General features: G+C 40.4%; 2 protein-coding genes across 2 annotated transcripts; one reads left to right on the forward strand and one right to left on the reverse strand.

Annotated features, from left to right (window-relative positions):
* The first annotated feature begins 4,600 nt into the window (after positions 1-4,600).
* LOC124637188 lies at positions 4,601-5,446 on the forward strand. The gene has a single exon (XM_047173548.1). The coding sequence runs from the start codon at positions 4,601-4,603 to the stop codon at positions 5,444-5,446; it is 846 nt and encodes a 281-aa protein (XP_047029504.1).
* Positions 5,447-10,335: 4,889 nt separating this feature from the next.
* Positions 10,336-11,858, reverse strand: LOC124637132. Its single transcript, XM_047173476.1, has 2 exons — positions 11,678-11,858; positions 10,336-11,261 (listed from the first exon to the last, which is right to left on the reverse strand). The coding sequence occupies exons 1-2, from the start codon at positions 11,811-11,813 to the stop codon at positions 10,336-10,338; spliced, it is 1,062 nt and encodes a 353-aa protein (XP_047029432.1). The 5' UTR covers positions 11,814-11,858.
* Positions 11,859-16,849: the final 4,991 nt, after the last annotated feature.

The raw sequence follows: 16,849 nt of genomic DNA on the forward strand, positions 1-16,849 counted from the left end.
GCTATAATATATCTTCGAAACTTGAAGACCTGATGCAGAACTCCAACAGACCAACAAAACTATAAGAGATATAAAAATGGTGCCATGGCAAAAATTGTTTCATGTGATGAGCATTTTTAGTTGAGATAATAAATTTGAAGATCTGGAACACCTGATGTGGAACCCCAAGAGCCCAGCTTCTCTGTACCATATACAGGTATGGCGTTTTAGCAAAAGTTGTTCAATTTGATAAGCACTTTCTATTGACTTATACAAATTGAAGATCTAAAACACCTGATGTGGAACTCCAGGTGCCCAGCTAGACTATAGCATATAGAGGTATGACGTTTTAGCAAAAGTTGTTCAATCTGATAAGCACTCTCTGTTGACTTATACAAATTGAAGGTGTAAAACACCTGATGTGGAACTCCAGGAGTCCAGCTAGACTATAGCATATGAAGATATGACGTTTTAGCAAAAGTGGTTCAATCTGATAAGCACTCTCTATTGATGTATAAACATCGAAGATCTGGAACACCTGATATGAAACTTCAAGAGTAATACTACACTTGAAATGTATAGAAATGAATGTTATGAAATAGGTATGGTGAATCCTATCCTAAAATAATGGACACGTATTTTTCTTTTCTCTCTCTCTCACAAACAAATAATAACGAAGATACAACAACGCTTCGTTAAGTCACTGCTTAGTACAAATTTTACATACTTAGACGTGGCGTCACGAGCCCTCACTCTCCGACTTTGTTGCGTTATATCTCATTATTATTTTGTATGTCTCTTCCAGACCTCGGGACTACAGAGTTCCGAATTTTTGGGAGGCAAACGTGGGGCCGAAGCCAACACGCTGAAGCCCTTTTGAGACAACTTTAATGAAATGGTGACACAATACCGTCGATTATCCCTTTATACACTATAGAAATGAACCCAAGGACATTCACCGGTGGACGTCGTTAAAAAAAAGACAATCCCCGGTTCTGTGCTAAACTATTGCTAACTATTGAGGGAAACTACTTGGGCTATTTGTGATGGGATGTTAGTGGATGTCAATGGTACATGTAAAAATGGCAGGTGGAGACTCGCCACCTCACTTACTGGGCCCCCGGGAACCTGAAGCGTGAGGATACCTCGGCGGACTTTAAACACAGATTACGCGCTCCCTGTGCTTACCATGAGGCACCTACCCTCCGAGCAGGGCTACTAATCCTGCTCTAGCGACTCCACTCTGGACGGCCAAGCCAAGCCAGAGGCGTGAGACCTACCCCCGTCATGGTTCACTCCGACCGGCCGGAGATGGGGGATACTCTCCCTGGAGAACTCAGCATATAGTATAGCCCCGCGGGGTTGCTACTCCCCGTCATCAGCCTCAGAAGTCCTGCGGTGCCTATATCTCATTATTATTGTCGTTATTATCTCAAGAGCCTTTGTCCCAATTATGTTATGGTCGACTTCCAGTCACGATGCAACTGAGTACCAGTGTTTTACAAGGAGCGACTGCCTATCTGACCTCCACAACCTGGTTACCCGCTCAACCCAACATACCTTGGTAAGACTTACTGGCTTCTGACTACCCATAACGACTGCCAAGAATGTTCAATGACAGCCGGAACCTACAGTTTAACATCCCCTCCAAATAACGGTTATTGGTATCCAAAATATACGTAGAAAGTACATACGAACTTAGAAAAGTTGCATTGGCAGGCACTTGCCAGACCTGGAATCAAAGACGCACGCTCATACTTGAGAGATTGGTTCTCTACCCACTAAACCACCACGACTTCCACTAAGTCACCACGACTTTGTCATCTATTTAATGTTTTTTTACGTAATAATACGTGTAACATTTTTGCCACATAACTTAAATGCAGACTTATTAGAATCACTACTTTTATCCCTATGATCACGCCTATTGCGGTTCAGTTCTCAGCGTTTTGTTTAGTCCAATTTAATTAAATATATGGAACGTTTCTAATGTTTATCCGTATTCCGTTGTTTTCAAGTCAACGGGCCCTTAAAATTCAATATCAGACGGTTCAGATCTTCGATTTTGCTGACCCCGTAGTCGCTGGCATAAGGGACAGGATCCGCGTACGAAGTCGCGGGCAGAAGCTAGTGCAAAATACATTAGCAAAGCCCAAAGCAAGTGCAAAGCAGTGTGGAATGTTATAAAAAAACACACGGTAACAGAACCACACAATACTAATATTTCTAAAATAACTGTGAACAATCACGACTACACTGATCCAGCTATAATGGCTGATCATTTCAATGAATTCTTTATTAATACAGCTACCAACAATAATTTTGATAACGGCAGTGGACAATTAAGACTTAGTAGCATTAAAAATATAGAATCTAATGAAAAATCGATATTTCTTTATCCAATACAGCAACGTGACCTTAAATATATTATTATGTCTTTAAACAATTCCAAAGCAAGTGGTTATGACGGAATTCGCACTGATATCTTAAAACTGTCTATCAATATCATCCTGGAACCCCTTCTACATATCATTAACCTGTCTTTAGAAGAAGGATTATTTCCAACTATCTTGAAAAGATCAATAGTGAAACCTTTATATAAAAAGAAAGGAGAAAAAACTCATATGGATAATTATAGGCCTGTAACCCTTATTCCTATATTTTCTAAAATTTTTGAAAAAGTATTTTATATCAAATTAGCAGAGTTCCTAGAAAAACATAAAATTATAAAAGAAGAACAAAATGGTTTTCGCAAAAATAAAAGTACATCATTAGCAACTTTTCAACTCATTAAATCTATTACAGAAAATATAGATAGTAAGATCCCTGTCTCTGTCCTTTTTATGGATATGAGCAAAGCGTTTGACCATGTTTGCCATAAACGTTTATTGGAGAAGGTTTACCGATACGGTATTAGAGGAACAGCATACAATTGGTTAGATTCATACTTATCAAATAGAAAACAGTCAGTAGAAATAAACGGATACAATGAGAAAACTAAAACTGTTGACACATATCAATCTTCACTCATGTTGAATAAGTATGGCGTGCCTCAAGGCAGTATTTTAGGCCCGCTACTGTTTCTTCTTTATATAAACGACTTCCCTAGCGTTATTAGTCACAAATCCGTTCTTTTCGCAGATGATATCACGATTATTATTGAGGGCAAAAACAGGCAATCATATGAAAATGAAATAAACACCGCACTTAATAACTCAGTACAATGGTTAGAATTAAATAATTTAAAAGTTAACATCAGTAAAACAAGATTAATGCAATTTCATACATATAGAACAAAACCAATGAATTTAAACATATCATGTAAAGGAATAACATTATCAAAAACGGATTCCATCAAATTTCTCGGAATAACCTTAGACAAGTTTTGTTCTTGGAAAGATCATATTGAAAATATCTGTGGCAAAATGAATAGTTTTTTGTACCCTCTCAGGCGAATAAGCTGTGAAGTGTCTAGGAGCGCAGCAATTACAGCGTACCAAGGTTATATATCGTCGATACTTCGATATGGTGTCATTATGTGGGGCCGTAGTGTAGATATTGACCAGGCATTTGTGATGCAAAAAAAATGCTTAAGGGCCATATTTGGTCTTAAACAAACGGACTCTTGCCGTCCATTCTTTAAGAAATATAAAATATTAACCTTGCCTTGCCTGTACGTGCTGGAGTCTTGTATTTTTGTTTTTAAACATAAGGAACTTTTTCAACCGACAGCTAGCTACTACACTCCTAGGTCTGTTAATGCTAACAAGTTGTATAGACCCAGAACGAACCTAACATGTACATCTAATAACTGTTATATTATGTGCATCAAATTGTTTAATAAGATCCCCAATTCTATCAAAACCCTGCCGTTTCCTAAATTTAAGCGTGCCTTAGTAAAACAATTGACAGACCGATGTTTTTATAGTGTTCATGAATTCCTAGATTATAAGTTGTAAGATATAAAGGTCTGTGATTGAAATAAGTATAAAGTATTGTCTATGTGAAAAATAATTCATTTCTTGTGTAAATATAGTAAATTAAATAGTTTTAAGAAAATTTGCACGCCGCAATAAGCGGCAGAATAAGAGATTGTATTGTTACTGTAAAGACCTTTTATGTACCTTATTCAAGCAAATAAACGATTTATTATTATTATTTATTATTATTAAAAAAAATATCATTATATATTGTATATCTTAGACACCATTGACTGTGTTTCGGATGGCACGTTAAACTGTAGGTCCCGGCTGTCATTGAACATCCTTGGCAGTCGTTACGGGTAGTCAGAAGCCAGTAAGTCTGACACCAGTCTAACCAAGGGGTATCGGGTTGCCCGGGTAACTGGGTTGAGGAGGTCAGATAGGCAGTCGCTTCTTGTAAAGCACTGGTACTCAGCTGAATCCGGATAGACTGGAAGCCGACCCCAACAGGATTGGGAAAAAGGCTCGGAGGATGATGATTAAAAAAAAAATACTTTTGACAATCTTGCTGAAGCATTTTTATTAAATACAGTCCTATTCAGGCCTGCGTAGTACGCTTATGAGCATCTCGCTTAGATGCTACATTGGTGACCCCGACGTGATCTATTCAAACACAAGCGGTGAGCGATTTTACAAAAATGTCGGAGCCAGAAATTTTCTCCGACGCTGACAGTAAGTGCGAAGTATCGAAAGTCGGACTTCCAATGCGTTGTCCGCCCTTTTGTCCGGAAGAACCAGCTGTATGGTTCGCCCAAATAGAGGGCCAGTTTGTCCTAGGAAGAATAAGTAGCGATACGACAAAATTCTATACCGTGGTTACTCAACTAGAAACGAAGTACGCAATGCAGGTTAAAGACATTATCACAAAGCCGCCAGAGACAAATAAGTATGAAAAATTAAAAACTGAATTAATTAATCGTCTTTCTGCGTCACAGGAGAAGCAGATCCAGCAATTATTAATCCATGAGGAGCTAGGTGACCGGCCTTCTCAGTTTCTACGGCATCTACAAAATTTAGCTGGACCCGCTGGTGCTTCGGATTTTGTGAAAAGTCTGTGGACTAACCGCTTGCCGCAAAATATACAGACAGTGATTGCTTCACAGATTGCCGACCTGCCGGTAGAAAAGCTAGCAGAGATTGCTGACCGGGTGTACGACATTGTACCATGCACCCCGCAAGTCACTGCCACCTCTGCATCTACCAGCACCGCGCCGGACTTGGTCAAAGAAGTAAGCGAACTTACAAAACAAGTTGCCCGGCTGTCATCGCAAATGAACAGCAAGTGGAGAGGGCGCTCTCGCTCTCGCTCACAGTCTCGGCACAACCAAAGAAGGTATTATCGCGGTCGCTCTAATAACTCTAGGACTCCACAGCCACCACCGAACCACCCGCATTGCTACTACCACTACACCTTTGGAGACAAGGCAAACAAGTGTAGACAACCATGCACATTTACGTCGGAAAACGCAAAGGGCGGTCGCTAGTAGCGGCCAACGACTGCCCCTCTTCAACAGGCCGTTTGTTTGTAACCGACCGAAATACGAAAATGCAATTCCTGGTGGATACTGGCTCAGACTTGTGTGTTTTCCCTCGGTCGGTAGTAAAAACGCCGGTGAAACTGTCAAAATTCGATTTGGTTGCAGCTAATAATACGATGATACACACATACGGGCCAACACAGCTACGACTCAACTTGGGGCTCAGAAGGGACTTCACATGGAAGTTCACGGTAGCTGACGTTTCTCGACCGATTATAGGGGTCGACTTCCTAAGTTTTTATAATTTACTTGTCGACTGCCGAAATCAGAGATTGATAGATAACACTACGACACTATCGGTTCCAGGAGCCCATTGCAAGTCATCGGACGACATTGCATCCGTGAAGGCAGTAGTCGGTGATACAGATTACCATAAAATACTTCGTGAGTATCCAGAAATCACCCGACCACCAGGAACACATGTACTGGGTAAGCACAACACGGTGCACCACATAAGAACCACTCCAGGCCCACCGGTAGCAAGCAAACCTCGACGTCTCGATCCAGCTCGAACATTAATCGCCAAGAAGGAATTCGAAGAGATGCTAGCAAGTGGTGTGGCCAGACGGTCGGAGAGCGCCTGGTCCGCTCCTCTTCACCTGGTGAAGAAAAAAGACGACGGATGGAGACCATGTGGCGACTACAGGGCACTAAATGCTAGGACGATACCAGACAGGTATCCTATACGCCACATCCACGATTTCTCCTACCAGCTATCAGGGTAGATCTCATCTCGCTTAGATGCTACAGGCCTTTGCAGGCACCTATGAAACGTCACATTAGTTGCACGGTTCCAAAAAGTTGGTCTCATGGAGAAGAGCCGGCAAGAAACTCCATAGACACTCTTTTTAAAAAGTAATATAGTCACAGTACAAACAGTCTATTACATAACAATGGTAAGCTCACAGAATTATACAATGCAAGAAAGTTAAAGTGTTAATTTCTTCTCAGGGATCAGTCATTAGGAAATGCCGACTTCAGCGTTCTTAAAAATGACGTGTAAAAGTGATTTGATGTCCAACTTGTAAAATAAACGATTTCATTTCATTTCATTTCTTAAGTTTCATAAAACTTACATTTTTATTATGAAAATAGATTTGAGATAGTTGTCACTATAATTTAATTTGTGCTTCCTGCTTGTTTGGGCTTTCAGAGTGCGACTTTTACGCTCCATTTCCGGCAAGTTATTCGCCGTTCTGTATGAACTTTTGTAACTTAAAAAAAAAAACAGTTTTTAGACTATAATTGATGATTAAACGAACTTACCTGAAGTGAAGTTCAATCCCAATTACACGAAGGCTCTGTCCGAAGAGATCAAGAACAACTACGTAGTAACGCGCAGGTACTACACTATCCATCCACTGAATTTGAAATAAAAAAATAAAGATTGAAAACCAACAACTGTCAGCGCCCTCTCTTGGTAGGTAGGTCATTTAGTTAAAAGTAGAGAACGGAATTACTTACGATTACATACTTACAACGCATTTGGGTATCAATTGAACACACCTGGTTGTTCAAGTACGGGATCGGGCGGGTGTTGATCTCTTCGGACAGAGCCTTCGTGTAATTGGGATTGAACTTCACTTCAGGTAAGTTCGTTTAATCATCAATTACACTCTGCTCTGTCCTCGAGATCAAGAACAACTACGTAGAACTTGAAAGCATTCAGTTGCGTTGTATGTATGTACGGTTTTGTTATTTTATGACTGAATAAAAGAAAATAAGGAGCATGTAATAGATTATTCATTAATTATATATTTATTTGTTTTACAATACTTAATGATTACTTATGGGAATTACATAAGTAGGTATGCTACATACTTACTAATTTTTTGATACTATTGAGAAAAAGGCATTCTTTACATTTACTGTAAAAATAAATTTCTTCTATCGAAATAAAAAGGGGTAATTAAGATTCTAAAACTGATACAGCAAAATCATTGGCATTATCCGTTAGGACTGGTCTTTGATAAAACCTTGCAAATACTGATGAGGATCCACTCCAGCCTGCTGTTTTTCTAATTAAATCTATGGATACGCCTGATCTTAGAGCAGCTGAAGTAGATGCATGTCTAGTTGAATGGGCTTTGAATTTACTGGTATCAACACCACTGTCACATAAAACATTTTTAATCCAGCGGCTCAAAGTCTGTGAATTTACCGAATTATAGGGGCTTTTATAACTTATGAAAAGATTTTCTTGTGCGCCTCTAATTGTCTGAGTCTTCGAAATATATGCTCTGAGAGCTTCTGCCGGGCATATTTCTGGCTGCTGGCTAAAAAATGGTAAATGAAGACAGGGTTGTGTTGAGCCAATACGCGAAGTTTTAATCAAATCTGGGATCTTAATAGATATGTGGTCTGAATTAACACTGATATTCTTAATATTAATTTTTGAGATGGTCTGAACCCTGTGAGCAGTCACTAATGCGATCAGTGCAACAGTCTTTTTGGTAAGACATTCTAAATCTAACTTATCGTTGGGATAAAATTGAGACAAATGATTTAGTACAATAGACGGATTCCAGGTTTCATTATATCTAGGCAGTGGTGGTCTAAGTTTATAGAAACCTTTAAATAAACGTATGATTCTATCATCAGTTCCGATTCTTGAACCAATAATCAAAGATAAGGCTGACCGATAACTATTCAAAGTTCCGTATTGGGCCCCGTTATTAAATTGCTTCGTAAGAAAATATATGATATTAGGGACAGAAGCTTCATATAAATCAACAGTGTGAGATTGGCAAAAAAGGAACCATCTTTTCAAACCTGTATCATACTGCTTCATGGTATTATTGGAAAGTGAAGCGTACATTATATCAATAGAAGCAGTCGGGATGCCTCTTCTTAGAAGTGCCGTCCTGACAATCTGCCTGCAGCCAGGGTAAGCCGTGGAGGTGGAGGTCTGTGGGAACATGACAACAGAACTTGGTCACATGATTCAAACAGAATAATATCTGATACTAATAAACTTTCGAACAACGGAAACCAGAGTTGAGTAGGCCAGTATGGAACAACGACAATGCCTTCAGCCTCATCCGTGATTATCTTTCTCAAAGATTTTAAAATCACAGAAAAAGGTGGAAAAGCATAAAAATTTAGATTGCGCCAATTTAGTGTGAAAGCATTAACGGTGTAAGCGTCAGGGTCTTTCTTCCATGACACATATAAGTCACACTTTCTATTTATTCTAGATGCAAAAAGATCAATAGATGGTGAACCAAACTTGTGAATGATTTTACTGAAGGCACGATTAGTTAGCTCCCATTCTACGTCAGGATGCGTGGCCCTAGATTCAGCATCTGCGATTTCATTATTTTCTGAGCTTATATAAGAAGCAAAAACATAAATATTTCTCTGCTCGCACCATTGCCAGAGCTCCCTAGCAATTTTATTTAAATTAGGAAACCTAATACCACCCATTCGATTAATATACGATATTGCGGTAGTATTATCGATGCGCAAAAGGATCTGACAATTTTTTAGGTGTTTTGCAAATATCTTGAGGCCAAAAAAGGCTGCCATGAGTTCTAGCAAGTTGATATGCAGATCCTTTTCTACATCACTCCACGGTCCGTTAGACGTCTCATCTCTACATGCCACCCCCCACCCTGTTTTGCTTGCATCTGAAAATATTTCAAGCAAATATTTTTCGTCACGAATAGGGTTGACACTATTTTTGACAGCGTTTAACCACCACAGTAAATCCTGACGAATGTGTGAAGGTATATCCATAAAACTTTCATAATCGTTAGACCTAAGCAGAACTAAGTATTTACACCTTTCCAATTCCTTTGTATAAAGCCAACCGTATTGGATAGCTGGACAAGCAGAAACCAGAAGACCCACTAGGCGAGCAAGAATTCTAATTTTGCAGCGGTTAAGGGTCATAAAATTATTCACCTCTTCTATGATGTGCGACTTTTTCTTATCAGTTAACTGTATATGGAATAACTCTGTGTTAATAATGACACCTAGATATTTACATGAAGTCTGCGGCGTCAATGAACTTTTTTCGATGTTAACAACAAATCCCAAAGATTCTAAAATTAATTTTGTCGTCTGAACATTTTTTAAGCATTCTTCATAAGTCTTTCCAATACAACATATGTCATCTAAATAAATAGTTGAAAAATATCCTAAGCTTCTCAGTAATGCCATCACGGGCTTTAGCAATTTGGTGAAGACATATGGAGCTGTACACAAACCAAATGGAAGGACGTTGAATTCGTAAAGACTATTATCCAAACCCTTAATATATGGTATTTGAAAACGCAAAAATTTACGAAATTCTTTATCAATTGAGATCAAGAAATATGCGTCCTTTAAATCTAACGTGGCTAAATAACAATTTCTAGAAATTAATTTTATTGTTGTTCGTAAATCTTCTAACTTGAAGTGATTTGTATTTATAAATGTATTTAATTTTTTAAGATTTAATATAAAACGCTGTCTTCCATCTGGTTTGGGTACAAGAAAAGTGCTTGAGACATATTGTCCCGGACATGGTACACATGGTGATACGGCACCCATCTTAATTAGATCAGTGACAATCTCCCTATAAGCTTTTAATTCATTTTTATTTAAGATTGGTGCCGATGGGGTATTATTTTGCTGTACGTAAGTATGGAAAGGTATTTTATAACCCCTTATCCAAGATAAAAGTAGCCCATCGCTGGTGATAAGACGCCACCTATCGATGAAGTGTGACAAACGTCCTGTATGACTCACCGGCTCTATCGGCGGTGCGGTGCGTGGGTCTGTGAGCGCCTGTAGGGTGCGCTCGGCTGCGGCCGCGGCGGCGGTGGGGCGCGACGCTGTTGGCGCGGGTACTACGGTCGGGTCGGAGCAGGCGCTGTCGAACGTCTCGCCGCAACTCCCGTCTGCCTGCTCATGGGTGGAAGTGGGCGCCGCGAGTTTAAATTCTGCGTCTGATTGGTTAATCTTCTTGACGGTCCAGGTATAGGTGCTACAGTCTTCATTTCTGCACCTGTTTTATTTATCGCTTTTGCCGCCTTTAACAAGTCACCCAGTTGGCTACCAAAAAGATGGCTATCAATTTTTGCTTCGTACAAGTGATCTTTTATTTCTTTTTTGATTGAAGAACAGACAAAACTCCTACGAATCATGGATTCTGTATGTTGCAAGTCACAGGCTAGTTTTCCGGCGTCAGTTAATGATTTAATAAGCGATATGTTTGTACTATCGGTGGATAAAATCTGTGAAAGGGCATCTCCTACACAAGCGATTATCAATGCGATTTGCTTCTGTTTATTTTCGATAGCTTTATCTTTCTTGCTGAGAACCTCAGACAAAGCTGCTTTTACCTCCTGATTGAGAGCAGGAGCATCGATATTCTTGCAGTTTTGTGGGATAGAATGTTTATCAAGAATCTGTTTTCTAGCTTCCTTAGAGAGACCATTCGTCGCTGTATGCTCCCACCTGATAGCTAGATTTGAATTCAAGGGTGGGCCAAATTTTTTATCGTTTATGGGGGCTTCCCCTAATATTTCTAAAATGTCATCAGGAAGAGAATCCTCAACTGTATCGTTGTCCGCTACTTGCGCGGCCGCCGCTGCAGTATCAGGGACAATAGAAGCTGATAAATCTGGAGGTTGCTCCGATATATTGACCACGTCATTAAGTGGGGCGTCATCCACGACATGGTGGTCTATATTTTGTGCGGCCTCGTTAGGTTGATGAGTTAGCGCGAGAGATGACGAGCGTTCTTCACCAGGGTGGGTTCTGTGAGGTTCGTCTGAAATGGGCATTATTGCCTTTAATTGTAATTGCTCGTATAATTTGTTATTTAACATTTTATGCGGGGGACTATGACGGAAGCATTCCATTGTAATGCTCACAATCATCTTATTACAGCATTGGTAACAATCCCTGTGGACTGAACACAGCTTGTTGTTATCAGATGGCGGAAACATTCCATTAAAATGTTCACAACCAACAAAGTATATTTATGTTAATAGTTTATGAAAAAATGTGGGTAGTAATCGTTAGAACTCGACTTAGCTTGTAGGAACATTCCGTTATAATATACTACCACGAAAATAAAATTTCTAAAATTAAGAGGGTAGATCCAACATACCGAAACAAATAAATCTTTCTTATGGAAAAAAAAACCGTAGTATTGATGAAATCAGCTAATTAATAGGCACTTACCTAAGATTTTTAACGAATCCTGTGAAGATGAGCGAAGACGGTGTGCTCGCCTCTTCCGTAACTTTCTTTCGATCTTCCTCATTTTCCGATCTACGTAGGACTCAATATCTTCATCACTATATCGCTTTTTCGGCATAATTGTAACTTTAAGCTTGATTAACACAGTAATAAACACTTACGAGTACCTATAAGATGGATTTTTTAATTAAAATAATAATTATTTGAGAGGAACGAAAAAACGTGGCGGATAGTGTGAGCACTAAAACGCGAATGACCTACCTACCAAGAGAGGGCGCTGACAGTTGTTGGTTTTCAATCTTTATTTTTTTATTTCAAATTCAGTGGATGGATAGTGTAGTACCTGCGCGTTACTACGTAGTTATTCTTGATCTCGAGGACAGAGCAGAGTGTAAGTCTAAAATTTTGGTTTATACTTACCTATAATTATACAGGGTTATAGGTAAAACACTAACAACCTCTCAGGACCATATTACTAATATCATAAACTAAAACTTTTGTTCTATGACTTTTAATAATTCTCAGATTTTAGTTCATCAAAATTTTCACACAAAAATTAAAATATTTCAAGTGTACGCTCTAAAAGTTACGAAGTCTATGCGAAGCACAGTAAACAGTAGTACAAAAGACAGCGGAGGGGAGCGGGGAGCGGGGCTCGGGGCGTTTGACCTATTTACGAGCGGCCGTCAGTCGTTTTTATGCGCCCGCGTCGCATCGTACGTGTCCTTGTAGTGACATTCGGTGGTGAGAACGTAATTATCTTTACAGTATGGCGTATCAATATTCAAATGTCGAGTACACGGAAATGGTGCGAATGCTGGCTAGGTGTGATGACAATGTTTCGGAAGCCTGTTGCCAATACGCCATACGATTCCCAAACATCCTTGCACCTAGCTGAGTAACAATGCTAGCCGCCACACAGCGGTCACGAGATTAAAGGCAATTCCGGCATGCCATCAGGGATAGTGATCGTCCACCGAGGCACACAGTACGTGAAGAAGACGAAATTTTTTTTATTTGACCTTTTCGTAAAAAGGCGGGAAATCGTAGCGTAGCGTGTTACCAATTCAAAAGTATGACTAGGTACGAGAATAGTGCGCGGAAGGCGTAGGGTAGGTAAAGATCCGCATTCATTCTAAACATGCAAACCCTTCACCAAACGAATTTATTGTAATGTGTGATAATCTCAACTCGTCCGCACACTCTAAGGTCGACTAATTGCTCGACTGGTCTCGATCGGGCCTTTTGTTGGTGAAGAAATGGTAGGGGCGTGCAAATTTTATCAGTATAGCAAAATAGAGTTGAAATGTGTTAGATAGACCAATGAAATCTTGTAGGTTTGTTTTTGGCAAATGTATTATGTTTTATAAAAAGTCTATTCTATTCTATTCTATTTTTATTTATGGCAATCCGTGTCGATGTCAATGTCGACGATTCTGCCAATGACAAGTGAAATGAGAAGCAAGTCGTGCTTGTGATTAAAAAACAAAAAACAAAAGAAATTTAAGATGCTGTTGTAGCCGATCTTGTGTAACTTTAACTTGTTAGTAGGACGACACTGAAACAAACAGAAATACATTTACATATATAAAAATAACAACAAAATGTTAGTAACATATAACATATAAAATATACCACAACCTAACTGTAGCCTAAAATAGGCCACAGTTTATAGTTTAATGTTGTTTCGATGAATAGACATTAACAGCAACTGGAGCAGTTCTGGACAGGAGTGTGATAAGAGGGAACGGAAATTAATAGGGAGAGGAATTTTGATTTTTTGGAGACGACCATATAAATCGAAAGAGGAGTTATTAGGGCAGTTAAAAAATATATGGTCCAGGGTACCCTCATCCAATCCGCACTCGCAGAGGGACGAATCCTGCACCCGAATTTTGCGCAAAAAGACCGGAGTGCAACAATGACCTATCCGTATTCTGCACAGGACTGAAATAACCTGTTTGGGGTATTTTTTAAAATGGGAGAACCACGGTTTTGGTTTTACAACCGGTTGGATAGCGTAATAGGAGCTGCCTTTCTTTTTGCTGGAGATATTCCACCATTCCTGCCACGAGGTGTCAAGACTCGATTTAGGGAGGTATAGTAGGTCATGCCCTTGAAGGGAGAAGTGTGCAAGGTCAGCTGACTCAGATGTGCATGCGTCTTTGGCCAAGGCGTCGGCACATTCATTTCCCTTTATACCGCAGTGACTGGGAATCCAAACTAGGTGGACTTCTTTTTCTTGCCTAGCGCAGGAGTAAAGGGACTTTTTAATTTCCAGGACAATAGGACAATGGAGTTTAGTTCGAAAGGAATTCTGGGATAGGGCTTGGAGACAACTAAGGGAGTCAGTAAAGATAACTCCGAAGTTGATCTCATGGGACTCTATAAAGCGACAAGCTTCCAATAATGCCACGCACTCGCCTGTAAATATAGAAGACTCCTTTGGACATCTAAATTTAAGAATGATTTTCGAGTTCTGATAATAAACCGCGGCCCCAGTGTAACCACCATTAAATTTGGAAGCATCCGTGAAGAACCTTTGAAACCCAGTCCATCGTTCACCCAAAACCGCATTAAAGGCCGAATTTGCCGATGGGGAGTTTTTAGATATGCCAATGTTATAAAATATTTTAGGAGTAAAGCAAAGAACTTCATAGGAGTAATTAAATAAGGGAAGTCTGGGATGTGATGTAATAGGGGATTCTAAATTTTGGAAAAATCGGAATGCTTTTAGGAAAAGGGGGAGTTCTTTATGTTCCCAATATTTTGAACTGTGACATAGGGTGTCAAGCTCTCTGAGTTTTGGGATGAGAGGGTGGGATGACTTGGGAATAACCCTGGATAGGAATCGGGAAGCGAGATACTGCCGTCTTAGGGCTAGGGGGGGTTCAGCGCATTCGACCTGTAAGGCGTTAATAGGCGACGACTTCATGCAACCTGAGATGATACGAAGGCATTGAGACTGAATCCTATCTAAACCGGCCAAGGCACCTTTGTTACCTGGAATCACCAGGTGTGACCCATAGTCCAGGATACTGCGGACTAAAGCATTATAGACTAATTTCATGGTGAAGGGATGGGCCCCCCACCAGACACCTGCGAGAGCTTTTAGAATGGAGATTGCTCTTTCGCATCTCTTAATTAAATAATTTATATGATGAATGCCGGATAATTTGGAATCTAAGTAAACGCCTAAAAATTTTGCTTTTTTCGCTATGGGAATGCCTTGTCCTTGGATGTTAACGGAAACCTGAGGGATCAGCAGTTTTCGGGAGAAAATCACTACCGAGCTTTTTGGGGCAGATAATTGGAGGCCATGGTCCAAAAGCCATGTGTGCAGAGAGTCCAGGGAGAGACAGAGAGATGAGGCAGCGTCCGCAATTGACGGATTGACTACATACAACACCAGATCGTCGGCGTATTGTAGAAGATGACAGTCAGAATTGAGGCAGGAGCCGATGTCTGCTGTGTACAGGTTGTACAGTAGAGGGCTTAAAACTGAACCTTGAGGAAGGCCCTTCCACGTCTGTCTCACCTCAAATACCTCTCCCTGCACTCTGAGCATCAAAAAGCGAGACATGAGGAGAGCGCATATACATTGCACCATCTTACCCGGAATCCTCAGCTGTAGCAATTTTTGCCTGAGAACTGGAAGAAGGACGCTGTCGTATGCGGAAGATATGTCAAGGAATGTGGCTACAGCGGATTCATTTTTGGAAAAGGCTGTACGGATATCGGTAACCAGAATTGCCACACTGTCCATGGTACTCAGCCCCTTTCTGAAGCCAAACTGATTACTCGGCAGTAAATCCCTCGACTCTACCAACCACTCAAGTCTGTTTTTAATTAAGTGTTCAAGTAACTTGGCCAAAACTGAGGACAACGCAATTGGTCTAAGGCCATTCGGATCATCAGCAGTCTTGCCGGGCTTCAAAAGAGGAATGACTATCTGAATTTTCCACTGGTCAGGAACCCAACCAAATTGGTAACAATAATTTATAATTCCTAAAAAATATTGTTTAGCATCAGAACCGAAGTGAGCTGCAAATGAATACGGTATGCCGTCCATGCCAGGGGCGGTATCCCTAACATGACGTAATACCGCATCAAGTTCCTCCAATGAAAAAGGTTCATCCAGGGGGTCATTCAAAATATTAACAGGCGGGAGCAGAAGTTCTGAGGAAGAAGGAACATAGGCTGGAGCAATTTTGTCGAAAAAGGATTCAGCAGTTTCTCGCGTGATGGGGGAAGAGATAGATGGGGAGCAGCCTCGCCTAAAACGATTAATGCTCTTCCATACTGCTGATATGGGAGTGGAAGGGGACAGAGAAGTGCAGAACTTGACCCAACCTCGACGTTTCTTCTTGTGAAGAAGACGCCGAGACTGAGCTAACACTCGTCTGTACCGTATAAGATTGTCGCTATTCATCGCATCATTGTACTGTTTTTCGGCCTCTTTCCTTTCTTTAACAGCCGATGTGCATTCTTGATCCCACCATGGGGGTGACGGGATCTTGTTTCTGGCACAGTTGCGCAACGGAAAGATAGAGTCTGCGCTTGAAATTATGGCCGAGATAAAGCCATCGTAGCAGTTCTTAGCATGGCAGTGACCATTAAAATCTTGGAAACTTGAAGTTAAATTTGGAAGCATACTAATTTTCTCCTCCAGTAAAGATGCAAACCTCGACCAATCGGGTTTGGACAAGTTGTACTTCAATAGTGGAGGAGAAGTTTTCTCTAAATAAGTTTTATTAAGAAAAGTTATAACAATGGGGTAATGGTCGCTACCATGCGTAAGGGTAGTACATTGCCAATGAATTGATGCCGCCAACTCTACGGAACAGAATGTGAGGTCTACACAACTCTTTTGCTGTCCAGGAAGGGATCTACGAGTAGGACTACCATCATTTAGGATGCAAAGGTCTAGGTCATCAAAGATTTCTACCAAACCTTCCCCAAAGGAATCACAGCGATTGGAACCCCATCTAAAATGGTGACAGTTAAAATCACCCATGACAAGCACGGGTCCTACAATGTTGTTCAGAATATCCCTAATAGTAGCTAAGAACCTGTGCTGTGGGTGGGAGATATAGACAGATAAAACTGTGATACCTTCTACTCTACCTGCGACTATATTCATATCACCATCCA

The sequence above is a fragment of the Helicoverpa zea genome, chromosome 15 (genome assembly GCF_022581195.2).
Source record: "Helicoverpa zea isolate HzStark_Cry1AcR chromosome 15, ilHelZeax1.1, whole genome shotgun sequence".
Lineage (NCBI taxonomy): Eukaryota > Metazoa > Arthropoda > Insecta > Lepidoptera > Noctuidae > Helicoverpa > Helicoverpa zea.

What these genes read in the sequence shown, in the direction of transcription:
- LOC124637188 (XM_047173548.1), top strand. Translation starts at nt 4,601, where the DNA reads ATGTCGGAGCCAGAAATTTTCTCCGACGCTGACAGTAAGTGCGAAGTA.
- LOC124637132 (XM_047173476.1), bottom strand. Translation starts at nt 11,813, where the DNA reads ATGCCGAAAAAGCGATATAGTGATGAAGATATTGAGTCCTACGTAGAT. An exon ending in GGATTCGTTAAAAATCTTAG is followed by an intron (nt 11,262 to 11,677) that starts GTAAGTGCCTAT and finishes TGCCCATTTCAG; the next exon opens with ACGAACCTCACAGAACCCAC.